At 31.6% G+C, this 27,440-nt stretch overlaps 2 protein-coding genes and 1 long non-coding RNA gene across 4 annotated transcripts; all 3 read right to left on the minus strand.

The window, feature by feature from the left end:
• Positions 1-8,968: 8,968 nt before the first annotated feature.
• Positions 8,969-10,730, minus strand: LOC108198276 (uncharacterized). Its single transcript, XR_010289164.1, has 2 exons — positions 10,211-10,730; positions 8,969-9,655 (listed from the first exon to the last, which is right to left on the minus strand). It is a non-coding gene; the product is annotated as an uncharacterized LOC108198276 (long non-coding RNA).
• Positions 10,731-11,622: 892 nt separating this feature from the next.
• LOC108200566 (mannan endo-1,4-beta-mannosidase 5-like) lies at positions 11,623-13,541 on the minus strand. The gene is made up of 5 exons (XM_017368768.2): positions 13,148-13,541; positions 12,775-12,969; positions 12,571-12,693; positions 12,240-12,442; positions 11,623-12,137 (listed from the first exon to the last, which is right to left on the minus strand). The coding sequence occupies exons 1-5, from the start codon at positions 13,493-13,495 to the stop codon at positions 11,774-11,776; spliced, it is 1,233 nt and encodes a 410-aa protein (XP_017224257.2). The 5' UTR covers positions 13,496-13,541; the 3' UTR covers positions 11,623-11,773.
• A 3,127-nt stretch (positions 13,542-16,668) lies between these two features.
• Positions 16,669-21,252, minus strand: LOC108209595 (spliceosome-associated protein 49). Of its 2 annotated transcripts, none has more exons than XM_017380594.2 (4): positions 21,095-21,252; positions 20,643-20,854; positions 19,713-19,848; positions 16,669-16,916 (listed from the first exon to the last, which is right to left on the minus strand). In XM_017380594.2, exons 1-4 carry the CDS (start codon positions 21,126-21,128, stop codon positions 16,909-16,911), a joined length of 390 nt encoding a protein of 129 aa, XP_017236083.2. In that variant the 5' UTR covers positions 21,129-21,252; the 3' UTR covers positions 16,669-16,908. The 2 variants fall into 2 exon arrangements, with proteins under 2 accessions (XP_017236083.2, XP_017236075.2); XM_017380586.2 differs by lacking the exon at positions 16,669-16,916 and adding an exon at positions 19,098-19,546.
• Positions 21,253-27,440: the final 6,188 nt, after the last annotated feature.

A 27,440-nucleotide genomic window follows, 5' to 3' on the forward strand; every position in this document is an offset into this window, starting at 1 on the left:
GACAATCTAGGCTTGGGCAAGACAATAAGGGGCAAGGGAAGACAATCTCAGATTGTCTACCAAGCTTCAACCAAGTCAGTAAGACAATCAAAAGGGAAGGGAAGACAATTCCTTTGTCAGAAAGACAAACACTACAAACGGCAAGACAATGGAGGATTGTCTTGCACACCTTAAGCATTCGGCAAGACAAGACAAACAGATTGTCTTGCTGGAAGTGTGTCTCTCGGCAAGACAAGACAAACAGATTGTCTTGCAGACTTACACATGCCTTCGGCAAGACAATCTTCAAGGATTGTCTTGCACACCATTGAAATGAATCGGCAAGACAATTAGAGATTGTCTTGCTGATTCAATCAAGGCTAATGCAGACAATGAAGAATTGTCTTGGAAGCATGATGAATCCACTCGGCAAGACAATCCAGAATTGTCTTGCTGAGGTGATTTTTGTGATTAAATAAAGAAATAAAATGGTATATTAAAATAGAAAATTATTCACTTAATTAATTTAATCATATAAATTCATAAATTAAATTAATTCGAGAGTGAATTAATTTAATAAATAAATTACATAATTAATATAATTATTTGAGAAGTGAAATAATAGTCTATTAAAATATTTAATCACACAATCTTCAGTAGAACAACTTCCGGTCTTCTTTAAACTTGAATAATTTCTTCTTGATTTGTCGAACGAGCGAACTACCACTTCTGCTTGACTTCAAATATTTAATTTGGATAACTGATACATAGATGTACTGTCTGGTTCATCTGTATCTAGTTAAATCAAATATTCTTCGTCAAATAAACAATAAGAATTTGGTTAGTTCGTCGAGTCTTCGTCTTGTACGTACATCTTCATTAAATGGAATCTTCTGATGAAATAAAGTATAGAAACTTTATGTCTTCTGAATTCCTGGACGTGCCACAAAAGATTATTTGTGCACTGAGGCTTGAACATATTAATGAACTTCTTTCAGTGGCGTGCAGCAGCATCCTGGAACTTATCTGACATATGATTTCCATAAATCATTTGACGTTCTTCGTACTGATTCCGATGACTTGCTATTTACTGAGCTTTCTTATCTGAGTTGAGTTGTACCTCTTTAAATACAAATAGGCTGAACATATGCCTTTCATTGTGTACATCATGTATGTATCCATCTTTTCTTGATCGAGACATTGTTATCTTGTATTATGGTGTCAATATTATATTTGTCATTTTGTCCAAATTTGATGAGTAAAATACAGTGGAAATTAAGAGTAAGAATGAGTTTGATTACTTATTACTGATTTCTTTTTTTTTTCTTTCCAGGCTTGAACGAACTAATTATGATTGCAAAGAGGTTTTCATGACAAATTGCGGAATCACAAGGGTAACTTTGTCTTTACCATTTTTAGTTATGTATACTAGAATTTTAAATTTTTTTTTAAGTTAGAGAAATATGATATTTTAGAATGGGTTCTCGTCTATCAGGAAAAATATATATTAAAATTTAAATGAAATTAACCAAAAGCAACAAAATTTTAATAACACCACTATGTTCTGTTCATAATATTTTAATTTACGAGTAGTTATGCGCGTGCAATTGTGACAAAATATACTCCATAGTTGAGTGCATTGATGGTTCCTCTTTACTCTCTTTTTTTCGCTTGTTCTTTTGTGTTGCGTGGGGAAATTATTTATCAACAATACAAAAAAAAATACAATTGTACTTAGCAAAAAGAATATACAATTGTTCATATCTTTTGGAGAGTGAGTTCAGCAATAACAGGGGTCTTGGTTTGGTTATATGGACATCTTTGTGATTTTAAATTGTCCAATAAAGTGGGGGTACCTTGGGGTAAGCAATATATGAAGTAAAATTGGGGTTGCGAGTCTAGGCAAAAAAGTTAGTACCTTTAAGTTCTTTTGTTGTTAAATAATGTTGTGGGCCTGTGTAGTTTAAATGATAGATCGTCTTTGTACATCATATTAATTTATGGCTTGTATGTCTTATATAATTTATCCATTACAATTTTACCAACTACTCATCTGGTTCTAGTGCGGTGATGGAGGGCCGTTGATAAATTATTCTGGGAAAGTAATTGGTGTTGCATTTTATGATCCCTATTCGACTCCATGTTTGCCCATTCAGATCTTCTATGTGGTGGGAACACCACAAGAAATATAGGTACTTAACGAGTATAATTTTATGTTTTAATGTTTACAAATAATATTTGGCCTGGATCTGAATTGTAAGATGAATGTTAGTGTAATGGATTTACTTGAATATTATTTTTCTCTTGTGGCATGTTTTACGGTATTCAGAAGCGGAGGGACATGGGGGCCTCTGAGTGCCCATGCCCCCATAGGTTTCAGAAAAGTGTATATGTTTTTATATGAGATCCACATATTTGATAATATTAATCTACAAAATATTACTCCTTGTGCCCCTGGAATGTTAACAATTGCCCCTAGAATGTTAAAAATTAAAAAATGCCCCCTTGAGCATTGTGTTCTGCCTCCGCCACTGACGGTATTGTTTCCTTAGTTCAGTTACACATTTTCAATTTGCATGACATATTAATGGAGCAATGTTATAATCTGTATTCTTTTTCTCCTACTTAATTCACTGAAATAATCTTATAAAATTACACTTTAGATTTTCTTTTGCGGTATAGCCGTTTTGTTTAGCACCTCTCGACTACTTTTCTCTTGTAACATACTCTATGAGTATGTCATTAGTAGAAGTTGGTGATAAATTTGTTGCATTTTTCTTGTAGCATTTTTTTATTAGAAATAAACTATCCATGTTTACGGTATTGTTTCCCTAGTTCAGTTACACATTTTAAATTTGTATGACATATAAATATGTATAGCTCTATTTTAATTTGTATTCATTTTCTTATACTTAAGTTTACCAAAATAATCTCATGAATCACACTTTAGATATTGTTACGGGGTACTGCCGTGTTGTTTAGCACCTCCTCACTACATTTCTCTTGTGACATATTCATAATCTACATAAACTTAAGTTGCTAAATCTGTTGCATTTTTCTCTTGTGACATTTTTTAGTAAGAATTATACTATCCATGTTATAATAACTAGTAACTTGTAATTGGAAATGCTGCCGACCTGTTTTGGGGCTGGAAGCAACAAATTTGAATGCAGCTGATCTAGGTATCATAGCAAGGGTGATCACAAAGTTTCCTGATGCTCGTAAAGGCGTAATTGTTGAGAAGGTAGTGTTAGGACTTACGATTAGATAAACAAGTTTTATGAAAAAAGATCTGTATATTCAGGATAATTTGAGGTGATACTAATTTCAACATTTTGCAGTACAATAATACCCAACTGGACAAAAAGAAAAAAAAAAGTTTCTGACCAAAATTTGTTTCTTAATTGCACCTTTCCTTGTATGTGTGCATCCTTGTGCAGGTAATACCAGAATCACCTGCTGATTTGGCTGGAATCCATGTCAATGATGTTATAGTCAAGTGTGGAGGGAAACCAACTCATAGTTTCTTAGAGGTATTATACTTTTATTGAGTGAATTTTAGTGTATATTCAGTATAGTTTCATAGTTGTTTCGTCAAGATAATAATGAGAATATTTTGAGAAGTGTCATATGTATGATGTATGTGTGTGTACGATGCAAGCTTACTTTAGTTTTGCTTTGAAGTCTCTAATTGTTATTTGAAGGTAGTTAGATAAAATAATGTGAAAATGGACCACATACTGTCTGCCCTCCTAGTAGTAGGTAAAAGGATTTTATGTTAGGTTGTATGCTACTTTGGTCATGTGTCTTAGCTTGTAATCAAAGGTCTATACATCTATTTCAAACAGACCCAGAAATGCACTTTCTTGTACTGTAACAAGTAATAATAAAACATGTCAATAAACAAATATGTCGAAACATAGTACAATTGTTCGGCCCGAAGAGTTATTAATAGGGGGAGTAACAATTATGTTAGTTATAGTATCAGAAACAGTAGGAATATTAACAGTAATACTGTTGTCCATGCATTTTACATCGTCTATATTTCATGTTTATTATAAGAGATTTGAGTACTGGTTTATTACTCTTGGACCTATGTATTGGGTCATTAATTAATTCTTTTTTCCCTTGTTGCAATAGCTTTTTCAAATAATATGGGATAAGGTTGCACTTCCTGTAGAATTGATCCTTGTCAGAGCTGATAACATTATCCCGATTAAGGTTAATGTGGTTTTCGGCGAAGCAAGATTTGATCAACTTAACATGTTGGTATTTCTTTTTTTTTCTTTTTCTTAATATGACAGTGGCAAGCTCAGCACTAAATGTGCTACTTCTAACATATATCAACTTATTTATTTCTTCAGGTGGCCCGCCCATACTAACTGATGGTTACTCTGATAAAGAGGTAACATTCTTTTCATTGTTGTTTTCAATGTCTAAACATCAATAATGTTGCATGCATCACAAATATATATGTAATATATGACCTGAGAGGTTGATTCTATTTAGCGAAAATATGAGGGGAGTATGGTTTTAGAGGGATGATTTGTAGTTCTTATAATTTCTTATGTGGCTTGTAATACCCTGGCAAACTGAGTGTTCCTTAAATATTAATCTGCTGCAAACTCTTACTATGTTCTCAAAGTTGTCATGGCTACTAACTGATAGGTCGATTCTTGTAGTTGTTAGGGTTTTGGGGTAGATGCTCCTAATCAATTTGATGAACTTGGCACCAACCTATGTGATGCGCTCTATGATTTAATGTTCTTCTCTTCTAATTAATATTTTCTCATGTTGTTTTTTCTAGCCAGAATTATTTTATTTTTTTTAATTTTTGTATTTTGCAGTTGGTGTCGATCTCCTTTTTGTGACCGAAGTCCCGCTTATATATTCTTGTTATAAAATATTGTCATTTCCAAAAGAATTGCATGATGTATATCCAGTTTTTTCTTAATTTGTGTACTTGTACACCATACCAGGGTCCATTATTTTTAATAGTGGATTGAATCATGGAACTGGTCAACATTTTTTGGGTATTTAGAAATTAGGATGAAAAAATTTTGGGAATATTTTTTTGGGGTCTAGTATAGTTCGACATTAGCCAATTGGTAAACTTATCAATTCGGATGAGGATCCAAATTCACTGTCTAATTTCGTAATTTCAGGTGTGGCTGGCTTAGCTGGCTTTGGTTTTGATTTCGTAATTTTTGTTCTGCAAAACCTGTGGAGGGAAATGACATACATAAATATCGTTAATGCTAAATACATACAGGAACATAGCAGTAAATTAAGACCAATATCTTGAAAAACTCAGATAATGCTTCATTTGCCTTGTAATGGTTGAACAAAAAACAAAAAAGCCATAAGAAACGACTGTGTACATTCTATATAGAAAGCTGATTTTAGCTTCAGCTTTCTTTCTCACATCAGCTAATAAAAGAGCTGGGGGTAGCATCTTGTGGTAATGAGTCCTGGTGCTGTTTTTTCTCCCTTAACCAAGCTTCAACATATACAAATCTCATCCTCCCCATCTTCATACAACCAATCTTCCACCTGCTGTAATATAAAATACATAAAAATTATAAACATTATATATTTCACATGTCATATTCTATTGATCTCATGAACGTTCTCTCAACATTTTCTATTCTCTCACACTAGCATTTTTCTATTAATAAAAATTTGTAATATTTTCCTTTTATACAGTGATTAGAGATGCATCTATATTTGATACAATTGCCTTGCTCTTGCAGATATAAGTGTGTATCGAACTCTATCTTTATTTTAGAGTGATTGACACTTTGCACCCCTTATGTTTAGGCGCTTTTTCGATTTGGTCTCAAACAATTTTTTTTGGCAGTATGCACCCTAAAGTTTGAAAAGCGCTTCGCTTTGCACCCCTTTGACGACTCTCCGTTAATTGACCGTTAAAGTTAACAGATTTCAGGTTTTCACTTTGCACCCCACAATTTTAATTTTTTTTCATAAGTATTATGAAATATTTTTTTCCAAAAAAAATATATTGCATAATTCGAAAAGTACTTCTTAAGGATAATAAGCTAATTCATCGATCTGTTTGAACATTTATAGCTGGTTTTGAGTTCTTAACATGGAAATTTCCTCACTTCAATTTTTCGTGTTCTTGTTTCTGGTTAGCATTTCAGCTTCCGAAGCTGCATATTGTTACCGTGCTTTTCATATTTATAATTAATACTTTCATTTACAGCAAAGATACTTGTGGTGTATTTCCAGTGACGACAACAAGAAATGTCATAGACTATCTTCAGACATCAGGTAAAGCATATGATTTCCTTATTTTCCATGTAAGAATGGATATGATTTCCTTATTTTCTAGGACACCAAATGTGTTAACACATGTTTCCTGTTGTCCTGCTAATGATATGGTTTCCTTGTTCTCTAGGACAGTATCAGAAGTCTGGAGGATCTGAGAGGAGTCCATGTCATATACGTTAACTTGTTCACCAGAACTGGAGGAACCATCAGTTGTTTCATCAGCAAAATTCAGAGTCTGGAGTTCAAAGAGGCAAAATATAGAAGCCTCAACTTTTATGGTAATAGGCACAAAATTAGCATTGCTTGATTGTTGAGGATATGAAGGACCCGGAACCTGGTCATTTGTAATTGAACAATCATGAGCTAAAATTGCAGAGGCACTTCTCCTGGCATGCTTCTTTGTGGACTTTGCAATTTTTGAAAGTCTTGTATTCCAACTGCTGAGTGGTATCTTGAGATCAATCATCTCCAATCTTCCTGAAATTCAGGACTTGAACAAACAGAATATGACATCTTCTTTTTCTTTGATTTGCATGTCTTCCTTAGTTCCTTCAACGTCATTTCCCCGAATGAAAGATCGTCTGATTCAAATCCATATCAAAACTAGGATCCCAAACCAGCTATAAATATTTTTTTTTTAAACTCAAACCAGCTATAAATATTTTTTTTTGAAAAAAAATATTTCAAAATACTCATGAAAAAAAATTAAAATTGTGGGGTGCAAAGTGAAAACCTGAAATCTGTTAACTTTAACGGTCAATTAACGGAGAGTGGTCAAAGGGGTGCAAAGCGAAGCGCTTTTCAAACTTTAGGGTGCATACTGCCAAAAAAAAATTGTTTGAGACCAAATCGAAAAAGCGCCTAAATATAAGGGGTGCAAAGTGTCAATCACTCTTTATTTTATTATGAACTTTCAGTAACTATACTTCATTTTTGCCTATTCATTCCTTGCTATAATTTGGGTCAAACTTGTTAATTGTCATTCTTGCATTTTCCTCCAAATTGGAGTCTCGATATTTGAAGGGAATTAGATATTGCGAGTGGTTTTTTTTTGCTCCAAGTATTTTGTGTGCCTGAGCTAGAAAATGTCTGCAATTATTTGAGGTATTATATTAGTAAGAATTAGGAGAGTAACAAATAAACACTATAGCCTATTTAAATACTAATATAAATATATTATATAAATATCAAAATAGAAGTTATGTATTGATTTCCTACATCACATTGCTTGATGCTAGTAATAAATAATTAGGATTTTCAGTTCAACTTTCCCGAGAATATACATGTATCAATATCCTAATCAAACTATCACGATACAAATAGAGGTTTATTGTTTCTGTAATGTTAATATAATTGACTGTTGTTTATGTTACTGTTGATTGACACGTATAGATTAATCAATATTAATATTTAAATCAATCAATATAGTTGATTGTTTCTGTTACTTTATATTTTTATTCAGCTATATGTTTTTTTATATCATTTTTAAGAAACCAAGTTTAATATTGAATCAAATCTTGCATATGGTAATATGGTATATCAACCTACGGTTCTAACTTTGTAAAGTATTGGCCTGTAAAATAAATCAACACAGGAATACATGGTAGAGAAAAAAGTTCAGAAGTCAGTATTATAAGTCATAGCAAAAGAGCGTGGGACTTGATATAATTTTGGAATGGATTACAAATGCAAGAAACAAACATTTATTCTCTTGCAAACAGAGAACAACGAATTCTGTTTAAATAATCTAATTTGATATTTTCATCGATTTCCTACTACTCCCTCCGTCCCAATGAATTATATATATTGGGATCGGACATGGAGATGAAGAAAACGTGTAAAAAATGAGTAAAGTTAGAAGGAAAGTGGGTAAAGATCCACATTTTTTTTAATAGTAATATATTTGAGATAGTGGAGTAAAGTAAAAAATGAGTAAAGTTAGAAGGAAAGTGGGTAAAGACCCACATTTTTTTTAATAGTAATATATTTGAGATAGTGGAGTAAAGTAATAGGTGTAATAGTGTTTTTATTATTTATACAATGAAGATGTAGTAGTGTTTTATATTATAAAAAGTTGCTATTTTGGGAATGTATAGAAATGATGGAACATCTCAAAAAGGAAACTGTACAGAATTGATTGGGACGGAGGGAGTAGTAAATTATTAAATATATCTAGAATAATTTAATAACGAAACTACATTAACCTAGAAATAATCATTAAATGTTTGCAGCAATGCATATTCTTTACAAGTCAGACATTTCCAGATGAATTTACCAACACGCTTATGTGGGAAAGCTATCATCTTGAGATGATGATTAATTAATACGACCATAAACTCAGAGTATAAAAAAGAATGTATCTATATCAAAATGTTTGGTTCCGGATCACTATAAATTTACTTATCTGAGCAGGATTCAATGACGGGTGTTAACGCTAAAAATAGAACGTATATTTTCTTCTTTCATAACAGTGCAAAATAAGCACATCACATACAGACAATCAATCTGACTCTAAAAACCACAAGTACAGTGAATCTAAAGCAGCTGCCGCTCAAAGAAAAAATCGCATGACTTGGGCAGAAACGCAAAAATAAAGATACCACCACCCTTAGAAATACCTGCAAACCTGACTTTAATCCAACAAAAAAATACTAGCACAAGTAACATTTTGTAAGTTATTTTTTTAAGTCATAAATCATAAACACAAAACTGATTCTTAATCCCCTCAATATATTTTTATTCGCATTTACATTATCGGCACAAATTGACACAGCAAGTAAATTTTTTGCTGCCTAATTAATTCCTCTACTGTATAAAACCTTCTTGATTTTCCAGATCTACAAGAATTAGACGATCCCATCCTTGTCAGCTCCATGCCTTGACCAAACGGGAAACTCACCACCGATTCAACGGATCCTCTCTTTCCCTTAACAACTTCTCCAAATGATTTTCTACACACTTTACTATTAACTACCACAACTGACCCTTTCTGCTTCATGTCTATTATAATCTTGAACAATCTCAAATGATCTTCATATTTACCATCTATAACAGCAAAGTCGATGCTCTTGTAGTGCTTGATCACTTGGCATGGATCTCCGATCACGATCCTCGCCACCTTGTCCAGTTCGAAATGTTGTTTAAGCTGATTAGAGATTATATTTTTGGTCGTCTTGTGAGGGACTATGCAGATGAGATGGCCTCCAGTTTGTGTTGCGGCCACCGCGAGTGCGAGTGTGAGTGGTGTGATGCCTTGTGTGGTGATTTCTACTATGAGTTTTGCTTGCCTTCCTGCTGCTAAGGCTGATACGAACTCCATGCACTCCGGTTCGAAAACTTGCCTTGTGCTCCCTTGCCTACCAGCTTGTCTGTGGATTTTACACTGCATATGCGAATAATATCAGCTAATTAAAACAGCTAACTCGATTAACATACACATTAACTTGTATGTTGTATTATACCTCAATTAAGACAGCTAATTCGATTAACTTATATGTTGTATCTCATGTAACTAGAATTTTAATTTGAAATGGTAATGTCAGAAAATACCGGAAATCCGACCCGACCTAATCTGCAACCCGATTTAGTAATACAAAATCCGAAAATCACCAGGTTGACCCCAAATGACCCGAAATTAGAATTTCATTCAAACTTTAATTTTCAGTTTTATTCTATTTTAAATTATTGCAAATCAACTCGACACAAATATGGTCGTTATCCGAAATTACTACTCCTAATTTTAATGATGGTAAATATTATACTTTTTTCTGATTCTTAACTTGTCGTTAAAAATTAGCAAGAAAATCATTTTAATTTAAGACTCACGGAATCTGAATAAAAAGTCAAGAATATCAGTAAATACTACAAAGGATTCAAATCATATAACAAAACTATAAGCCCGTGAAAAATATAACGAGGAAAAGAGAAAAATACTCGCCAAGTCTGATGTTCTGAAGAAAGCTGTCATAGCATCCGGGGGAGACCACTCCATAGAGGAGTGTTTGCAGTGCTCAACTTGGTCAAGAAAAGAAACCAAAGAAAACAGAAGATGTAGTTAATATGTAGAAGAATATGTAGTTGATAAATGAAGGTAATATTTGCGTATAAATACAAGTTGTTTGTTTCTAGGTAAGAGGAGGAATGAATAAGGAGAAAGCTGCAAGCTGCTGCTCTGCTGCTGCTAAAGTCTAAACAATGCCGTATCAGGACATTGGCACAATTGCAGTTACTTATCGTGACTGCATGTCATGTATTCAATTTTTTCAACTATGTGCAGTTAATTGGGTGAAGATTAACTAAAATCCTCGTAAAATATACTCCCTCGCTCCCTCTCATTTCTTTATAGTTACTATTTTGGGATATCCCTCTCATTTCTTTATAGTTACTATTTTGGGATATCCCTCTCATTTCTTTACGTTATCATAAATAGTAAGTTTTTTCCATCATTACACCCGCTATCTTCCCCACTATCTCATATTTAACAGTAAAAACTACTATTACACCCACTACTTTCCTCCACTATCTCAAATCTATTATTAAATATTGATGGGTCCTACCACTTTACCCACTTTTCATCTAACTTTACTTATTTTCCATACATTGTCTTGGTCTCCGTGTCTCCTCCAATGTAAACAATTGAGGGGGACGGAGGGAGTACTATTTAAATTTTGTTTTCTAACATTTTTAAATTAAATTAGATGATTAGTGAAGTCCAAAGATTCAACAAAAAGCAGAGATGTCATTTTCATCTTCACTAATTAATTAACACCGCAAGAAATAAAGAATTTACGGATGACATGTGCAGGTGGCTCACGGGATCCGACCCTTCTCCATAAATTTTTCAATCGAGTAAAGTCCATGTTGAATTTCGGATATAAGATATATAAAATTAATATAATTAGTTTACAAAAATTTCAAATAAAATCTTAGAATCCAAATTTCATTTTGACATAAAATTATAATATTATATCAAATATAATTTTGTTTTTACACCTTAATATTAATGTGAAAAAGTTAAAATCAGCCAAAATTGAATGGGTACAGTAATATATTCTCATTAAATTTCTTATATTAATTATATTAAAACAGCTGATCTACTATGATTATATAAATTCTGTATTTGATCTTAGTAAGATCTTTTCAGGGAAATTTTCTTTCAAGATCAACCTGAATTTTATAAAATAAGAAGCCTGTTATATATAAGTATTTTTCTATTTTAATTAAAAAAACACTCAAATACTTTGTACGTCCAAAGTCGTACTAACATATAGCCCAGATCAGATGGAATTTTTATTTTCCAAATAATCTCAAAATATTTTAGTCTTAATATACCGGAAATTTCATTTGAAATGCTACAACAAACTGATCTTTTCATCAATATAATAAATAAAACAAAATTCATCCGCCGTTCATATCAGAGCAGATGACAATACAACTTAGCTAGATTTCGCTAGCTTAAATCGATCGACAATTTATTAAAATGAAGAAACGATTAATTACCCTAAACCTGATGAGATAAAGCGGCCATCGCGTGGGATTGCCTAGAAATGACGGCGGCAGTTGTTGGATTATCTGCTAAAACGATCTCATAACCATCACCATACGGCTGCATACCTTGAGCCAGTACCTGCCACACCAATCCCCCTCCTAGGGTTCCGCCATTTCGAGCAGACTTGTAGATGCTCGAATACACGGCGCCCATGTATAAATCTCGTGCACTCGAAGTGAAACCCGGGTCTTTACTGGATTTTCCGAATTCAGCTATTACGAGTGGCTTCTTCAGGATTGTTTGTGCATCGGTGGAATGGCTTTCCATCCATCTTCCCATGAAGGCATTTTGTGCTTCTTCATTCTGTTTAGCCAACCTAGTCACATGAAAATATTTTTATGTCAGTAATTTATCGTCTCGAAAAAAATAGCCGCTTTTCTTGTAGCTTATACTTGCGTTACTCGATCATAATTCATACCATATATCAGGGTAGGCATGTATGGTAGCGAAGTCGATCTCCTTGATGAGATGGTTGCTGATAAAATCAGTCCCGACTTGGTAACCTGGATTGAATTGCTTCTTTTCCGGCATTGTGTCGCCATAGAATCCCTCCATGCCTATTTCCAACAAGTGTTTGTTATCGATTGATTTCACGAAGCTTGCCATCTCTTGAACCCAACCCTGGAAATCATAGCGACCAATCAATTTCACAACATACGACAATATAATATGATTCTGATAAGCTCTCCTCCCAACAATTTGAGATTTTAGAAGAACGGGTCACTTAATTTACACATATTTGTACTTACGTTTACTGTTCTCCCGGAGTAATCCGCTTCGCAACGAGGTTCGTTCATGAGCTCCCATGCCATGATTGTTGGCTCATCCTTGTAGGCAACTCTAGTTATGGTGTTAATCCTTGTAATTACTCTCTGCAAACATGCATGTCAGTAGGAATGTAGATATAGAGAGTGATCTATATATGGTTGTGCGTGTACAAAGTTAATACCTACCTGAACGTGGTTTCTGTAATACCCTTTGACTACCGGATGTGTATAGAAATCGTCATCGTTGTTTACTTGCACTCCTGCATTTCGAGCCCATTGCACGTACTGTGGTCTGCCTCCATAGTCCTTGTAGTTGTTCACAAAACTCAATATCAAAAATATGTTGAATCTTCTCGCTTCCGAAACAACAAAATCCAAGCCCTGCATGCATGCCACAGTTAAGTAAAGTTCTTGAACTAGTAATTAATTGCTTCATGAATAATTTCTAATTAGCACAATTGAATAGTCCAAGGGCACCCGGGTTCGACTCTGACTCTAACTCATCCCCATAAGTATTACAACAACAAAAAAAAGAAGAAATAATTTCTAATTAATTAACCTGAAAAACACGCTCATCGTAAGTTCCTGGTGATAACTGGAGTGCATTACTACTGCCATCAGCGAAAGCCCACGTCCTGCAAACAGACATGCCGGCAGCAGAGGCATCGCGAAACACTTCGGTGACTTGGTGTCTTTTACTAGGGTCTGAGGCGACCGTCATCATCCAGTAGGCATTGAAACCGTTAAACAGAAAAGTAGAGCGTCTGAGAACAAACTGAGATCCCTGTATCCTGACAAATTCAGGAGTGCTGGAATGATCAACAGGATCCAGCACTCTAGCTCTGGATACAAGTGCTAGGGAAAGAACAAGTATGGCAACATGAATGCAGTTGCTAGTGAAACCCATTGGAAAGTGGTTTATGTTTGGTGTTGCTAAGTTGTGATCTAATGGAGTGAATGAAAGAGGGTATTTATAAGGAGGAGTTGGGGAACAAACGGTTTACTGAATGCAGAAAGAATTAATATTAATGTTGTGTTTGGTTGGGGTGAATGATCCCGGAAGGAATGGAATGGAAAATGAACTATATTATGGACAATTGTTAAGAAATTTCATTCCTTCTTCCATTTCATTCCTTACCTCATCATGTGCTATATATCACATCTTCAATTTGAGATGGAATGCTCCATTCTCTCCTATTCTCAATTTTTTTACAAATCTTATCATAGCAATTTTGCACTCCCTCAAATTTTCCAAAACTTCCTTCCTATCTATATTAGTTTCAAGTATTTTTACTCATTTCATTCCATTCTTCCCAACCAAACACAACATAAGGGTGTATTGGATTGAGATTTTACAGCATTTTCTTTTCATTCATGAAATCCGAGGGTATTCGATTGGGATTATTTGAAATCCAATAAAATCTTGAGGTATTCAATTGGGATTTTAAATTATACCACAAAATCTGATAGTATTCAATTAGGATTTTAAATTATGCTTTAAAATCCGATGGTGTTCAATTGGGATTGTTTAAAATCCATTAAAATCTGATGGTATTCAAATGCTGATGGATTTTTTCGAATTTCATAAAATGATGGATTTTGTGACATTTCTCAGTGTATTTTAAGTTTTTTGAAATCCCACCAAAATCCATGGGATTTTGAAGCATTGTACTTATATCCTATCAACTCTGCGACATTTTATCAAGAGTCCGCACTAAATCAAAATTCATACAATCCATTAAAATTCATAGACTAAAAACAATCCATAGACTAAAAACAATCCATTAAAATCCCAATTGAATACGCCCTTTTATGAACAATGTTGGCCCATCTTATTTAGCGAAAACGAGAACTTATTTCAGTGGAAAGAACTTCATATTCATATTTCGTATAGAAAAATGCTAGGTACCTGAAAAAATGTTCTCAAATTTTTTCTCAAATCCAATTGACAATGTATGATTGGTTGCTCTCACACTAATAAGAATGAGACCCTTGTATGCACATCAATCACCCCAATTAAAATAATCATATGTTTGTCATTTGGAAAAAAGTTTTAGGAACAGATTTTGGGATACTAGCATTACTCTCCCGTATATTACTTTTTGATGTGGAGTATTTGTTTATTACTCCTTATTTATAAAAATAATATACATATTTTCAAAATAGATATTTATTTATATATCAATTTTAAAAATAAATGACTGGCTTGCAAGAGACAGTAATTTGCAAAGGGGATGTGCAGATATAGTAGTTGGTTAATTAGTTGATTCAACTTTGTACACTTGACCTCTCTCACTTGCTCCTTGATTTGCTCACCCTTTCTGTTCCTCTTTATCCATGCATGTTAGGATTCACAACAGAAATATCACACTTTAATTCTTATCTTACCATATTTCTTGTTAGGGTATCTAACATTTTTTTTTGAATATATGTCATAAGATTTGATGATAAATTGTTGGTGAAGTAAATTAGCCCAATATCTGTTCCCAATAATAAATAAATATAATAAAACACCGAAATCGACTAAACAAAGATAGGTTTTGAGTGATTGATGATGTAGCTCAGAGTCCCCATGCATAACCTATACTTATTATATATCTTGATGCCAGATCAAGTAAACTCGACCTAAAGGTATTTGTACAGTAGGTGGTTATTTTAGATTTGTCTACGTTGGAGAAAAAGCAGTTTGATGCAGTTATTTTAGATCATATTACATATGTATGTGGAATATTTACGTGTATCAGGTCACATGCATGCACTAGGCTTATCTTGAATACGGTTACAGGTGGCTAGGGATCAGTTGCCACTTGAAAATATATAGAATGCTTGCAATGCAGATGTTCCTCTCTGCAGCTACGTACTGCTTCGTTTCTTCACTAGCTAGATATGATAACCGTAAAGTTGGGGTCAAAATTAATGGCTATTCGGATTAATTGCGGAAATAATTAAATAAGTTATCTCCAAATTAATCTACCCGAAGCATGATCGGATATGAAACTTTATAGGAGTATATGGAGATAATTAGTTAAAGGAGAAAGAAGATGGTCGAAAAATAAAACAAACATGTAAGTTGATGAAAAACATGTGGGATTTGTTGATGAGATGATCGATAACAAGTGTGGTTCAAGTCAGACACGTGCAATGTGCAAATGCATGCATGTGGTTAGTTTCATTTGTGATCTCTTAGAATATTGCTTGCGTTTGGACAAATTTAAAAAATAATAATTTTTTATTTAAAATAAAAGATGGACTAAAAGTGAGTTTTAAATAAATTAATAAACATTAGAAAAAAAAAAGTATAGAGATAAAAATTAGCAATCTCTTAGGGTCGTTTGGGTGAACTTAAAATAAGTGTTTATTGCTTAAAGTAAAAAAAGTCAAGTAGTAGAAGTTAGAATTAAGTTAAAACTTATAAGTAATCAAAGTGTTTGAAAAATAAATAGAAGTCATGAAATTTAAGCTAGAAGTCCTAACTTTTTATAAGTGATTCACGACTTTTACACAAACAGTACAAACAAGTGCTTCTAACTTAAAACTCCAAAAGAGAGGCTTAAAACCCCATCCAAACACCCACTCAATTTTTTAAAAATACTTTTATTTATTTACACAAACAGATTAATAAAAGTAAAATTAGAAACAACTCAGGCTTCTCTCTTAACAAACCGCGCTATAACCTCTCTAACAACTAACAAGCCCCTAGCTCTAGACCTGGATAAAAGAACCGGCTTCCGGTCCGGGATCGGTCTTTGAAAAGCCCGGAAATATTATGGACAGGCTCTTTTTAAATCGGGACAGAACTGACCGGATTTTACATGCATTATTATATTGTGAATAAAAATTTATCATTTTTAATTTATCATAAATCACTAATTAATTGATTGTTAATTAATCGAAACTTTATCATAAGTCGTTATATATGCGTTTAGCTTTATAGAAGCCCTTGTTTTAGTGTCTGACCCTCCAAATTTTGGGTTAATACTTGTATTTAGCATGCTAAATGAGAATATAATATCACCTAAAACTAAAAAGCAAATTATTTTTTTTCGCTTTCATCGAAAATGGTGTTTTAATAACCATGTGTTATAGGGGAATATTTTATTTATATCCTTAAATTTTACATATATTAAGCAATGCATTGTACCACAACCGAAAAAACATGCTAAACAAAGATAATGATATGAATTTCTGTCAAAAAAAAAAAAAAGATAAGATAATGATATGAATTGTCCCAAACTAGAATACTTCGACTTCCACACTTCCTGTATCAAATGGAGGTATCCTCTCTCTTGTGTTACTGTAGGAAGCCCAGCAAGCTGTCCATCATTGCCCTTCAAGAATAAATCAATTAAATTACGCTCTTCAGAAAAAGGGAACATTAAACTGAAGCTACTTAGATATTGTGTATTACTGTAATTCACTAGCGATGGATGAATAAAAGAATGTAAATCCCTCTATCAAAAAAAAAACGAATGAACTCCAGTTCTATGCTAAACAGCTAAAGCTTACCATAGATGACTATATTTTTTGTTATAATAATTATAATAATACACTAAACAAACCATGCTACAAGCACTTTTCTCGCCAATAACTAGTTAAAGTGTGCAACTCAGCTCTATAATTATGAATTTTTCTGAATTTTTTAATGTTTTAATTCAATAAATGTTTATAGTTGAGCACAAAAATGTTTTAAGCTTTTAAATTCTTTTAAACATGCCAAAATAACTAAGAAATTTCTAATCATTTTGTGTTCAACAAAATACACTTATTCTCTCACTTGGTACAACGTGTTTGAATATTAGTTTTTTTTTTTTTTATCAATTATCACTACGTTTGTTGCTCCTCGAGTCCGAGGCTTTTGACAAGTAGGAGTTAATTTTAAATTATTTACTTTTTGGATAGTTCTTAAATATCATATTATTATATTTTTTATAATTTTTAAAATAGAAAAAAACTAAATAACATGATTTATATTTAATTATCTTTAAATTATAAAAAATGTAATTTTATTCCTGACTTCCTTTCTTTTCTCAGGGCATTCTCTTCTTTTTTAACTAGGTCAATTGCTTTCATCGTTGATAAGAATCTGAGCTTTTAGTATTCTATCTACCGCTTCACATCCATACACAGTGTTCTAAAAATCCCCGATTTAACCGATAAATCTCGGATTAATCCCCTGCAAAGTCGGCCACCGATCCGATTTTTGAAATCCGATTAATCCTTATATATATTTCATAATCGAAGTATATGTGATAAATTATTAAAATTAAAATACTATATTACTTTAAATATGAATAATTATAGAGTTTATGAATATAGTAAATATATTAGTTACTAAATAGCTAATATAATAATAACTAAATATTAAATAATATTTTAATATTAAAATAAACCCGATTTTAACTCCGATTAATCCTTCCGATTAATCCCCGATTTCCGATTAATCCTTGAATCGGTAGCTCAACCGATTAGGTCCGATTCCCGGTTTCTGTAACACCGTCCATACATATCAATTTGGGTTGGGTTGAAAATTTTAACTGTAATTCATACTATCTCATAGTATGTGCATTATTTCATCATATTTTGAAGATAGATGTTGCAATAATGTATGGTACATCTTTTAATTAAAACAGAAATATTTTCAATAATTAATAATCTGTTTTAATATTTTTATTGTCTATGTTAAATAAATATTCTTATTTAACACGGTAAATAAACTCTTATTAGTTAGACACGTTAAAAGGCTAAGTGAGAATTACCCAAAAACACATATTTATGAGAAAATTTAAATGTATTTAATTATAATAAAAGAGAACTAATACAAAACCACTATTAAAACATGTCACAGGTTACGAAAGCCCATGGGTCCAAATACCGACCAACCATACCCACCAAAATCTATGATATTTTGTCTTTGATAATATAGATCTTATATTTTAGCTTTCAGGTTTGCCAATTTGTAAAATTATTATGTTATTAAAGAATGTTCAATAAACTTCTAGAAAACTTCACACCAGCATACTCTATTTTTTAGTCACTACCACTTTTATTTACCAGGATTAAGAATATAAAATTCACTAAAATATAGTAAAAACCTGCTGCAGTCTGGTCTTGTTCATTTAAGAACTGTGGCTATATAAATTCCAACTGACCATAAATGGAGAACTCATATAAACAAACAAATCCCTAATTAGCCCAAACAACATTTTACTGGTGGCCATTTCAGGTTTTCTTCCCTGAATGCGATCTGAAGTGGCTGCAACAATCTCATATAGAACATATCCCAATGATATCCCAAGAGGATATCCCAATGATCTCTACGGTTTACAAGAGGATTAAACAAAACTTCCCATTTTGCCTGACTCGTAAATGATAAAAATTCAGATTTACTTTTCAGTAGACAAGAAACAAATATGGAGCAAGGAATTATAACATGGGCTGGTAAAATCTTGACTTATTAATCGGCTAGAGTTTTGGTAAGCTGACTAGATGTACTATCATTTTAGCAGATATGAGGAAACTTCAAGAAATTGAACTAATGCTTCCAAGGGTTCACATATTATGAAAACAAAGTGCCTATGAATATTACATTTCTGAGTATCCTTGATAGGCTCGTAAACTTACAGTGCATCAAAATACAATTGATCAAGTCCATGATAACATATAATTGATCGACACAATTATATTGACACAACAGATTAGCACATAAAATTTTCATATCAACACCATAGCTAAGTGACTTTCTAATACCAAACGATTAAGATTGGTCTCTTAATGATTAATAGTCATAGATCAAGGACCAAATCATTTGGCTACTTGTATTATGTGTGGCTCTACCTAGATCTTGTAGTACTATCAAACGCTGACCCAAAAAGTCTTCCACCATTATAAGTATACCCATTCCGGTCAGAATATGATCTAGGACGATTATATTCATGAGAAACACCAGGGGGTGTTGGCACTGAATGGAAAAGAAGGTATTAGGGATATCAGAGAGCACATCAAGACAGGATGAGAGCAAGCACATCAAGACAGGATGAACTACGCCCTTAGACGTCATAAAAAGTATGTACACGAAGAGAACAAAAATATGAACAAAAAACAATTAGAAATGAAAATCATATCACCTTGAGCATAGCCTGATCGTTGCGATGAGAACATATATGATGAATGTGGTGCGGAGTGTGGAGTAATATCTTCAGAATCATTATACTGTCTTACTTTGGGGGCAGAGCCAAATGCAGGCTTATCTTGTCCAGAAATCTGTTTTTCATGGGTTCCATCATTAATAAACAAGAATAAGTTATTCTAGACTCCAGGAGCAAAACTAGTAACTCTTAGCATATTTCTAATAAATTTATCTTTAGACTCAAAGAGAAGAACTAGTGACTCGAAAATAGCTACTAGTAATTAGGGAAGCACTGGATGCTCACCAAAGTCTTTAAATAAGGCTGAGAAATAACGAGGCTACTTGTATCTTTATCAAACCACAGTTCTGCCTGAGCCCATTTCCCGAAACTAATTTTGGACAATATTTTGTATTTGTATATGATAAATAGAGATTGAGTTTAGCAATCAAATCATATTTCTTAATTTCTCATTTTGTCTTAACTATCAAGTATTATACACATAACACTAGGGATCAAAACAACTTAAAGCTGGACTCAGCTTACAAGGACTAAAAGCCAAGAACAGTTAAACTGTTATTAGAGAAGGTCAAACTCTCCTCAGCTCATTTAGAATCAAAACAACTTGCTTTAAAAAAGATTGGACTGAATAAGACTCTATTACAGTCCTGGCTGCAGCAGTTAACGGAAATTAAGCTTGTGCATCATAGTCCAGAAAATAGTGGTAACTAAAATTCAGCGACATCTTATATTCAGAAATGCATTTTACTAATGTAGCTCTTAGCTATGTGCCCCAACCAGTACAAGAATCAGTTGGCGACTTACAATGTCTATAAGAGCTAACAAGCATCATTGTGCAAACTGTGAAGCTTCAGATTCGTAAGTTTGTAATATATAAGGTAGCTAAAAAGGCAAAGTAAAAGGGGATACCGCAAATCTAAGAGTTCGGTTGTAGAGAGTGACAAGCCCAGAAAATAGCCTGACAGCATAGTCTGCAATCTCCTGCGTTTCATATTCAGCAAATGCGAAGCCCTTGGGTCGATCAGTTTCCCTGTCTCGGGGAATATACAAGTCCACAACACGGCCTGCCTGAATTAATATATCATACAAAACCCTGTCACTCACTCGTTCATCCAGATTGCCTGCCAAGTACAAACACAAAAACCAAACCTGAATTAGCCTAAACAGTATCACATCTGACTAATACAACAAAAACAATGACTTAATTGTTGAATTTTAACAGAGGCACATTGTAATTACATAAGATTGCAACATCTACTTGTGTAATTGGAAACAAAAATTGAAATTACAACAAATAAATCATCAGAAAACGATAAGATACACAATACGAAAGAAAAACAAGAGATGGATAGAGAAAGGACCTATGAAAACGGTGCAATCACGGTCGCCAGACATGATCAATTCAATTGCTTCAAGGGGCTAGGGTTGGGTTTATAAACCACCTGCCTGTAATTGTCGATATAACAATACTCCCTCCGTCATGTAATATCGTTTATTTAATAAAGAGTTTACTGCACTTTGTAACCCCACACTTTGGCTCATTAGCAAATTAGACTCTACACTTTGAAACGTGACAGTTTGTAATTTTAGGTTTCACTTAGCTTTCGGTTTGTAACCCTGACCCACGCATCTGTTAAAAACAGCCCGTTAACTTTAACTGTTTGAGAGGTAACATTGTGTATATTAGTTTCTAACGGCTACTTTACTCCACTTCACCCCTCAAATTTTATGTATCATATTTGGAAATTATTTCTGAACACACACAACGATGTAAAACAATTTAAAATAATTTTTAAAGGGTTAAATAGCTAATTCATCATTAACTTGGCTGAAAACTTGCAATTGAGTCATATTGTTGAAAAACCTTTCAAACACATCATCGAGTAATTAAAAACTTTCAAATGCGCCACTCTCCGTCAGTTCCGTTAATTACTTAACGGAATATTCAAAAATATTTTTAAAAAATGTGAAAAATAATTCAAGAAAATCTTAAAAAATTCAGAAAAATCTGAAAAAAACAAAAAAATTCTGAAAAAAATTCAAAAGTTCAACAAAATTCAGAAAAAATTCAAAATCTTAAAAGAATTTGAAAAAATCCGGAAAAAAAACCAGGTGGCAAGTTTTTTTCTTCAGATTTTAGAAAATTTGAAAAGAATTAAAAAAAAAAAAAAGCTTGCCAGTTTTTGTTTCCCATTTTTTTTGAATTTTTGATTTTATTCACAATTTTCAAAAAAAATTAAAAATATGTCAGATTTTTTTGAATTTTTCCAAATTTTTTAAATATTTTTTAACATTTTTTTTCAAATTTTTGATATTCTTTTTGTTTTTTTTTTGTATTTTCTTTATTTCTTTTTTGAACTTTCTGTTAATTACTTAACGGAACTGACGGAGAGTGATGTTTTTGAAAGTTTTTAATTACTTGATGATGCGTTTGAAAGGTTTTTCAACAACATGATTCAGTTGCAAATATTCAGCCAAGTTAGTGATGAATTAGCTATTTAACTCAATTTTTAAAATACGTATTTAGATTTAGAATCTGAAAATTTATTTATTTTTGCATAAACGAAGTAACTTATTTTAAAATTTTAAAATAAATACATATTTTAAAAATTATTTGTAATTTAATATATATTGTTGTGTGTGTTCAAAAATAATTTTAAAATATAATACATAAATTTTGAGAGGTCACATGGGGTAAAGTAGCTGTTAGCTGTTAACTCTCAAACGGCTGTTTTTAACGGATGTGTGGGCCAGGATTACAAACCGAAAGTTAAATGAAACTTAGGGTTACAAGCTGTCACGTTTCAAAGTGCGGGGTTTGATTTGCTAATCAGCCAAAGTGTGGGGTTACAAATTGCAATAAACTCTTTAATAAAAAAAAGTGTATAAAATAGAGAGATGTTCATTTTTTTTTGTACATCCCACAAAAGAATAAAGATCATATAAAATGAGACGGAGCCGGTATTTCCTAAGATTATATGCGACACACATAGTATACACTGTTTGAAGATATTCTATTTAAATATCTATGATAAATTCGTGATCAATTAAAGATTATGTAACTAAATTATTGATTACATTTTAATTTAATTATAAAAAACTAATTTATTAACTCCGATAAAATCTTAATAAATTTTAAACGGTAGTTCAAACGATTAGTTCCGATTCCAGTATATATAAGATTTGACTTACAAAACTGTTTAAATTTATTGCTTTTATTTTTTTTAATATTTTAATATTTGTCTCTTTTTTTGAAAGTAATGTTTTAATTACAAACAAAATATATCTTTCTGATAATTTCTTATTATGTGTGATATCTTCTTATTATCATACTTTACTTTATTAATCAACTACTTATGTTTTTCACGTGTCTATTACATAATATAAAATATATTTTATTCAATATTATTAATTATTCCTGCAAACTCAACCGCATCCTACAAATTATATTTAAGGATGTTTTCTATGATATCACTGTATAATTAACTTCTTCCATTGATATCATCACATTTTTAACTTTTATATGTGATAATCTTTATATTTAATTTTTCATATTTTAGATTGTAAAACAAACGTGTACTCGAAAATTTTGTAAAAAAAATGTGTAACTAAGTCATGATAAGTTTAGCTGAGTGAGTTATAAATTGAATGAGGGTATTTTTCTCTCCTGAAATTTTGAATTAGTGTATTTTTTTTCTCATAAATTTTTTAAATATATAAGTTAATTTACAGTCTTAAATCAAGATCAGTTAAGTTGAGTGAGTTATAAATTGAATGTGTGTATTTTTTTTCTCATCAAATTTTGAATGAGTGTATTTTTTCTCATAAAATTTTCAAATATATAATTTAATTTACCGTTTTAAATCAATTTTATTCTACTATCTGTATATATTAATCATAATTTGTATGATTTTATTCCTTCAAAATCTAGCCACTCTCTCTTATTCTCTAAGTCAAGATAAGTTGAGTTGAGTGAGTTATAAATTGAATGAATGCATTTTTTTTCTCATAAAATTTTCAAATATCTACTTATATATATAATAAGACAATCAAGGGCAAAAATTGTCAAAAAAGTGGTCGTGAAAAGTCAAATATGCCCCTACTTATCTCATAATTACAGAAAAGCCATGAATCAATGCATTTATTACATTTAAACTATTAAATACTATTGAATAATTATATTCAATTGTTAGTTATATTTATGTTAATTGTATTTATTACATTCATTAATAATTTATTTATAATAGCGTCATTATTTAATTAATTTCGACATATGGTTAAATACTCTTGATTAATTAATTTGCGCAAAAAAATTCTTTTTGAATTAGAATTATGTCATTAAGCTCTACAATCAGTTATTTAAAAAATCTAGATAAGCGAAAATACATCATTCTAAAATATTTTTTATTTAACTAATAAAGATACATTTTCATTAATAATAGAATAATAGATGATCAACTAAAGATGATGAATGTATCATCCAGTCGACGAGTGACAAACTACAAGTATATATTAAGAAGTTTAAAATTAGTGCCGGCTATGCATGTACTCTAGATAAAATTCAATTAATGATCATCTATCATATATGATTATTTCAAATAATATCGAATTTTGATTAAACATTCTACTGGACAAATTAATATCACTATAAATGTCTCGTATACAAATTATGTTGTGTTAGTTCAAGTTGAATAAATATTTTATTGACATTATTAGTTTATTTTTAAAATAAATTTATATTTATAAAATTATAAATCAAACATATTATACAAAATTAAATTAAAATCAAAATACATAATTTTAAAATAAATATTTATTTAAACTACCGGCCCGTGCTTCGCACGGGCTTTTATGCTAGTATTATTTAATTTACGGTCTTAAATCAATGTTGCTCTGTTATATGTATATATTTATCATATTTTGTATGATTTTATTCATTCAAAATCTAGCCACTCTATCTTTTTCGATAATAGTCTCTCTTACTTGTTTTATACTTCCTAGAAGTGACGCTTCACTCCAGTGTAATCCGTTTTATCCTGAAAGACGATTCACTCGTACATGAGGTGAGGGTTAATATGATTTAAGGCAAGGTTGTAAAAATCAGAAATCGGTTCAATTCGGTTTGGTTCCGGAAAAATGAGTACTCGAAACTCGGGAGAGTACTCGGAATGAGTTATCGGATAACTAATCAGGTATTTTTTTTTAATTAATTATTTTTCTCATATATAGTTATATACCGATTAATAATAAAACTATCTAATAATATAATATTTTAAGAACACACTTGAAATAATGAAGTTCAAATAAAAGTTACTTGTTTGATAATTTTTGACATAATAATCATTCACAAGTTTCTAACTAATGTCGATACTGTGCAAAAGAAGACCAAAACATATATAAATTCACGTTTAATATCTTTTGAAATATTTTCAAATAAAACAATAAAAAAAATTGAGAAGTCAAACTCGGATATGACTTCGAGTACTCGGAGTCAAACTGAGTTCTGACCGATTTTTTAATAAATCAGTTTTGAACCCGATTACTCGGAACTCGGATCGGACGAGGGGTTAAAAACGAGTACTCGGCGATTTTTAGAACACTGATTCAAGGAGACAGTCACGCGCTGGATTCAGATTTTGTCATACTCGTTATTATTTTTTGTCATTTGATTTGTTTCGTTTACTATTTTATAACGCAAATACATATTATGTCTAATTCTAAACTTTAATACTCTAGTATTTTGTATTGGTCGTGTGATATATAAATGTTGCTCATGTATTTAAAACACTTTATGGAGTTAATAACCGAAAGACAACTAAAAATATACTCCCTCCGTAATTGTGGATTTTATACGTTCACTGTTTGGCACGTACTTTAATACTTTTATAAAATATGATTTTATAATTTATTTTTAAGATTTTTTTCAGCATTAAAATTTAATAATTTAACTTATTTAAAAAAAATTAAAAATAATTTATAAAATTTATATTTTAGAGAAGTATTAAAATGTGTGTCGCTGCCCGCTATCACGTGTATATAACTGAGGGGAGGACGGAGGGAGTAATGCAACAAAAGCGACGACAAGAAGTTGATGGGAGTAATGCAACAAAAGCGACCACAAGAAGTTGATACGCGCGTCTCGATATTGGGTGCTACGCGGCTTCGATTATAAAAACTACTCGTAGATCCATGACCAGTGACAAGTTATAAAATTATACAGTAGCACGTTTTTTCAGCAAACTTGCTTACATGCTAAGTAAAGTTATGGACCTCTCCTCCACAACATCCAAAAAGACCTGAAACTCCACCAAAAAAGTGAAGCTCAGGTATATGTCACATCACAAGCGAGCATCAAGTATACTTGCATTATTGTTTTAATGCGACAAGGCTCTGAGCAGTAGAAGAACCCCACAGAAGTCAAGTACGACTATTTTGTAAATTTTCCGTAGATGTATTGATTACTCCCTCCGTCCTTTGAATTCTATACACTTTCCTTTTTGGTGTATCTCATTCAATTTTATATATTTCAATTTTATATATTTCAATTTTATTAAGAGTTAAAATTGTGGAGTGAAAAAAATACTCCATTAACCGGAAATTATAACAAAAAGTCGATCTGAAAATTGAATATAATAAAAATGGAAACCGCACAAATTATACGAAAAAGTTTTGTAGTAATAAATGCTAAAATAAATGGAAATCAAATTATGTTTGACTATGTTTTCTTTTCTGCTATGAATTATAGCAGTCTATATCCATGTATCAGAAAATATAAAAAAATTAATATATAAAAATTTCATTGTCAAGAGCTAAAATTGTCGTGTTAAAAAGTGTTCCAAATATTAGAAATTATAACAAAAAGTCTTGATTTAGAAATTAAATGTATTGAATATGGAAACCAGTATATATTATACAAAAAATGATTGTAATAATAACGGCCAAAATCAGTTAAATCAAATAAACTTTAAATATTTTTCCTTATTTACATATGGGTTATAGCAGGCTAGACCTATGTATCCAAAAATTTAAAAAGTCAAATATATAAAACTTCCTTTTCAAGAGCTAAAATAATGGATTGAAAAAATTCTCTATTAATTTGAAATTATAACAAAAAGTCTTGATTTAAAAATTGAATATAATGAACACGGAAACCGCGAAAATTAAATAAAAAAATATGTTAGTAATTAATGTCAAAATCCGTGGAAATCAAATAAAGTTTGACTTCCCTATTTGCATATGAGCTATAACAAAAAGTCTAGATTTGAAAATTGAATATGGTTAATATGGAAACCACTACATGTTATGTAAAAAAGGATTAATGCCAAAATAATTGAAAATCAATATTTTGAATACTTTTTCCTATTTACATAGGAGTTATAGCAGGCTAGATTCATGTATCTGGACGGAAATTGCGTCATATTCATTCTCGGTGGCTCTTGTAAAAAAACAATGATATACGATAAGATGTAAACAAAAAGTCTAGATCAATAAGGAAACGTTGAGGAAAAGTGAATATAAATCTTCACACGATGAGCATCCGATAGTGGCCTGGACGAATCATCTCTATTCAGCAGTTTCAAGGAAAACTCAATAGCAAAAAGAGGCTCAATAAATGCATTAGAGGACATATATGCATCATAATCACTATCATTACGAAAGGAAATTATGCAAAAATAATGTAAAAAAATAATTACAAATTATCTTGTC

This window comes from Daucus carota, chromosome 1 (genome assembly GCF_001625215.2).
Source record: "Daucus carota subsp. sativus chromosome 1, DH1 v3.0, whole genome shotgun sequence".
NCBI lineage: Eukaryota > Viridiplantae > Streptophyta > Magnoliopsida > Apiales > Apiaceae > Daucus > Daucus carota.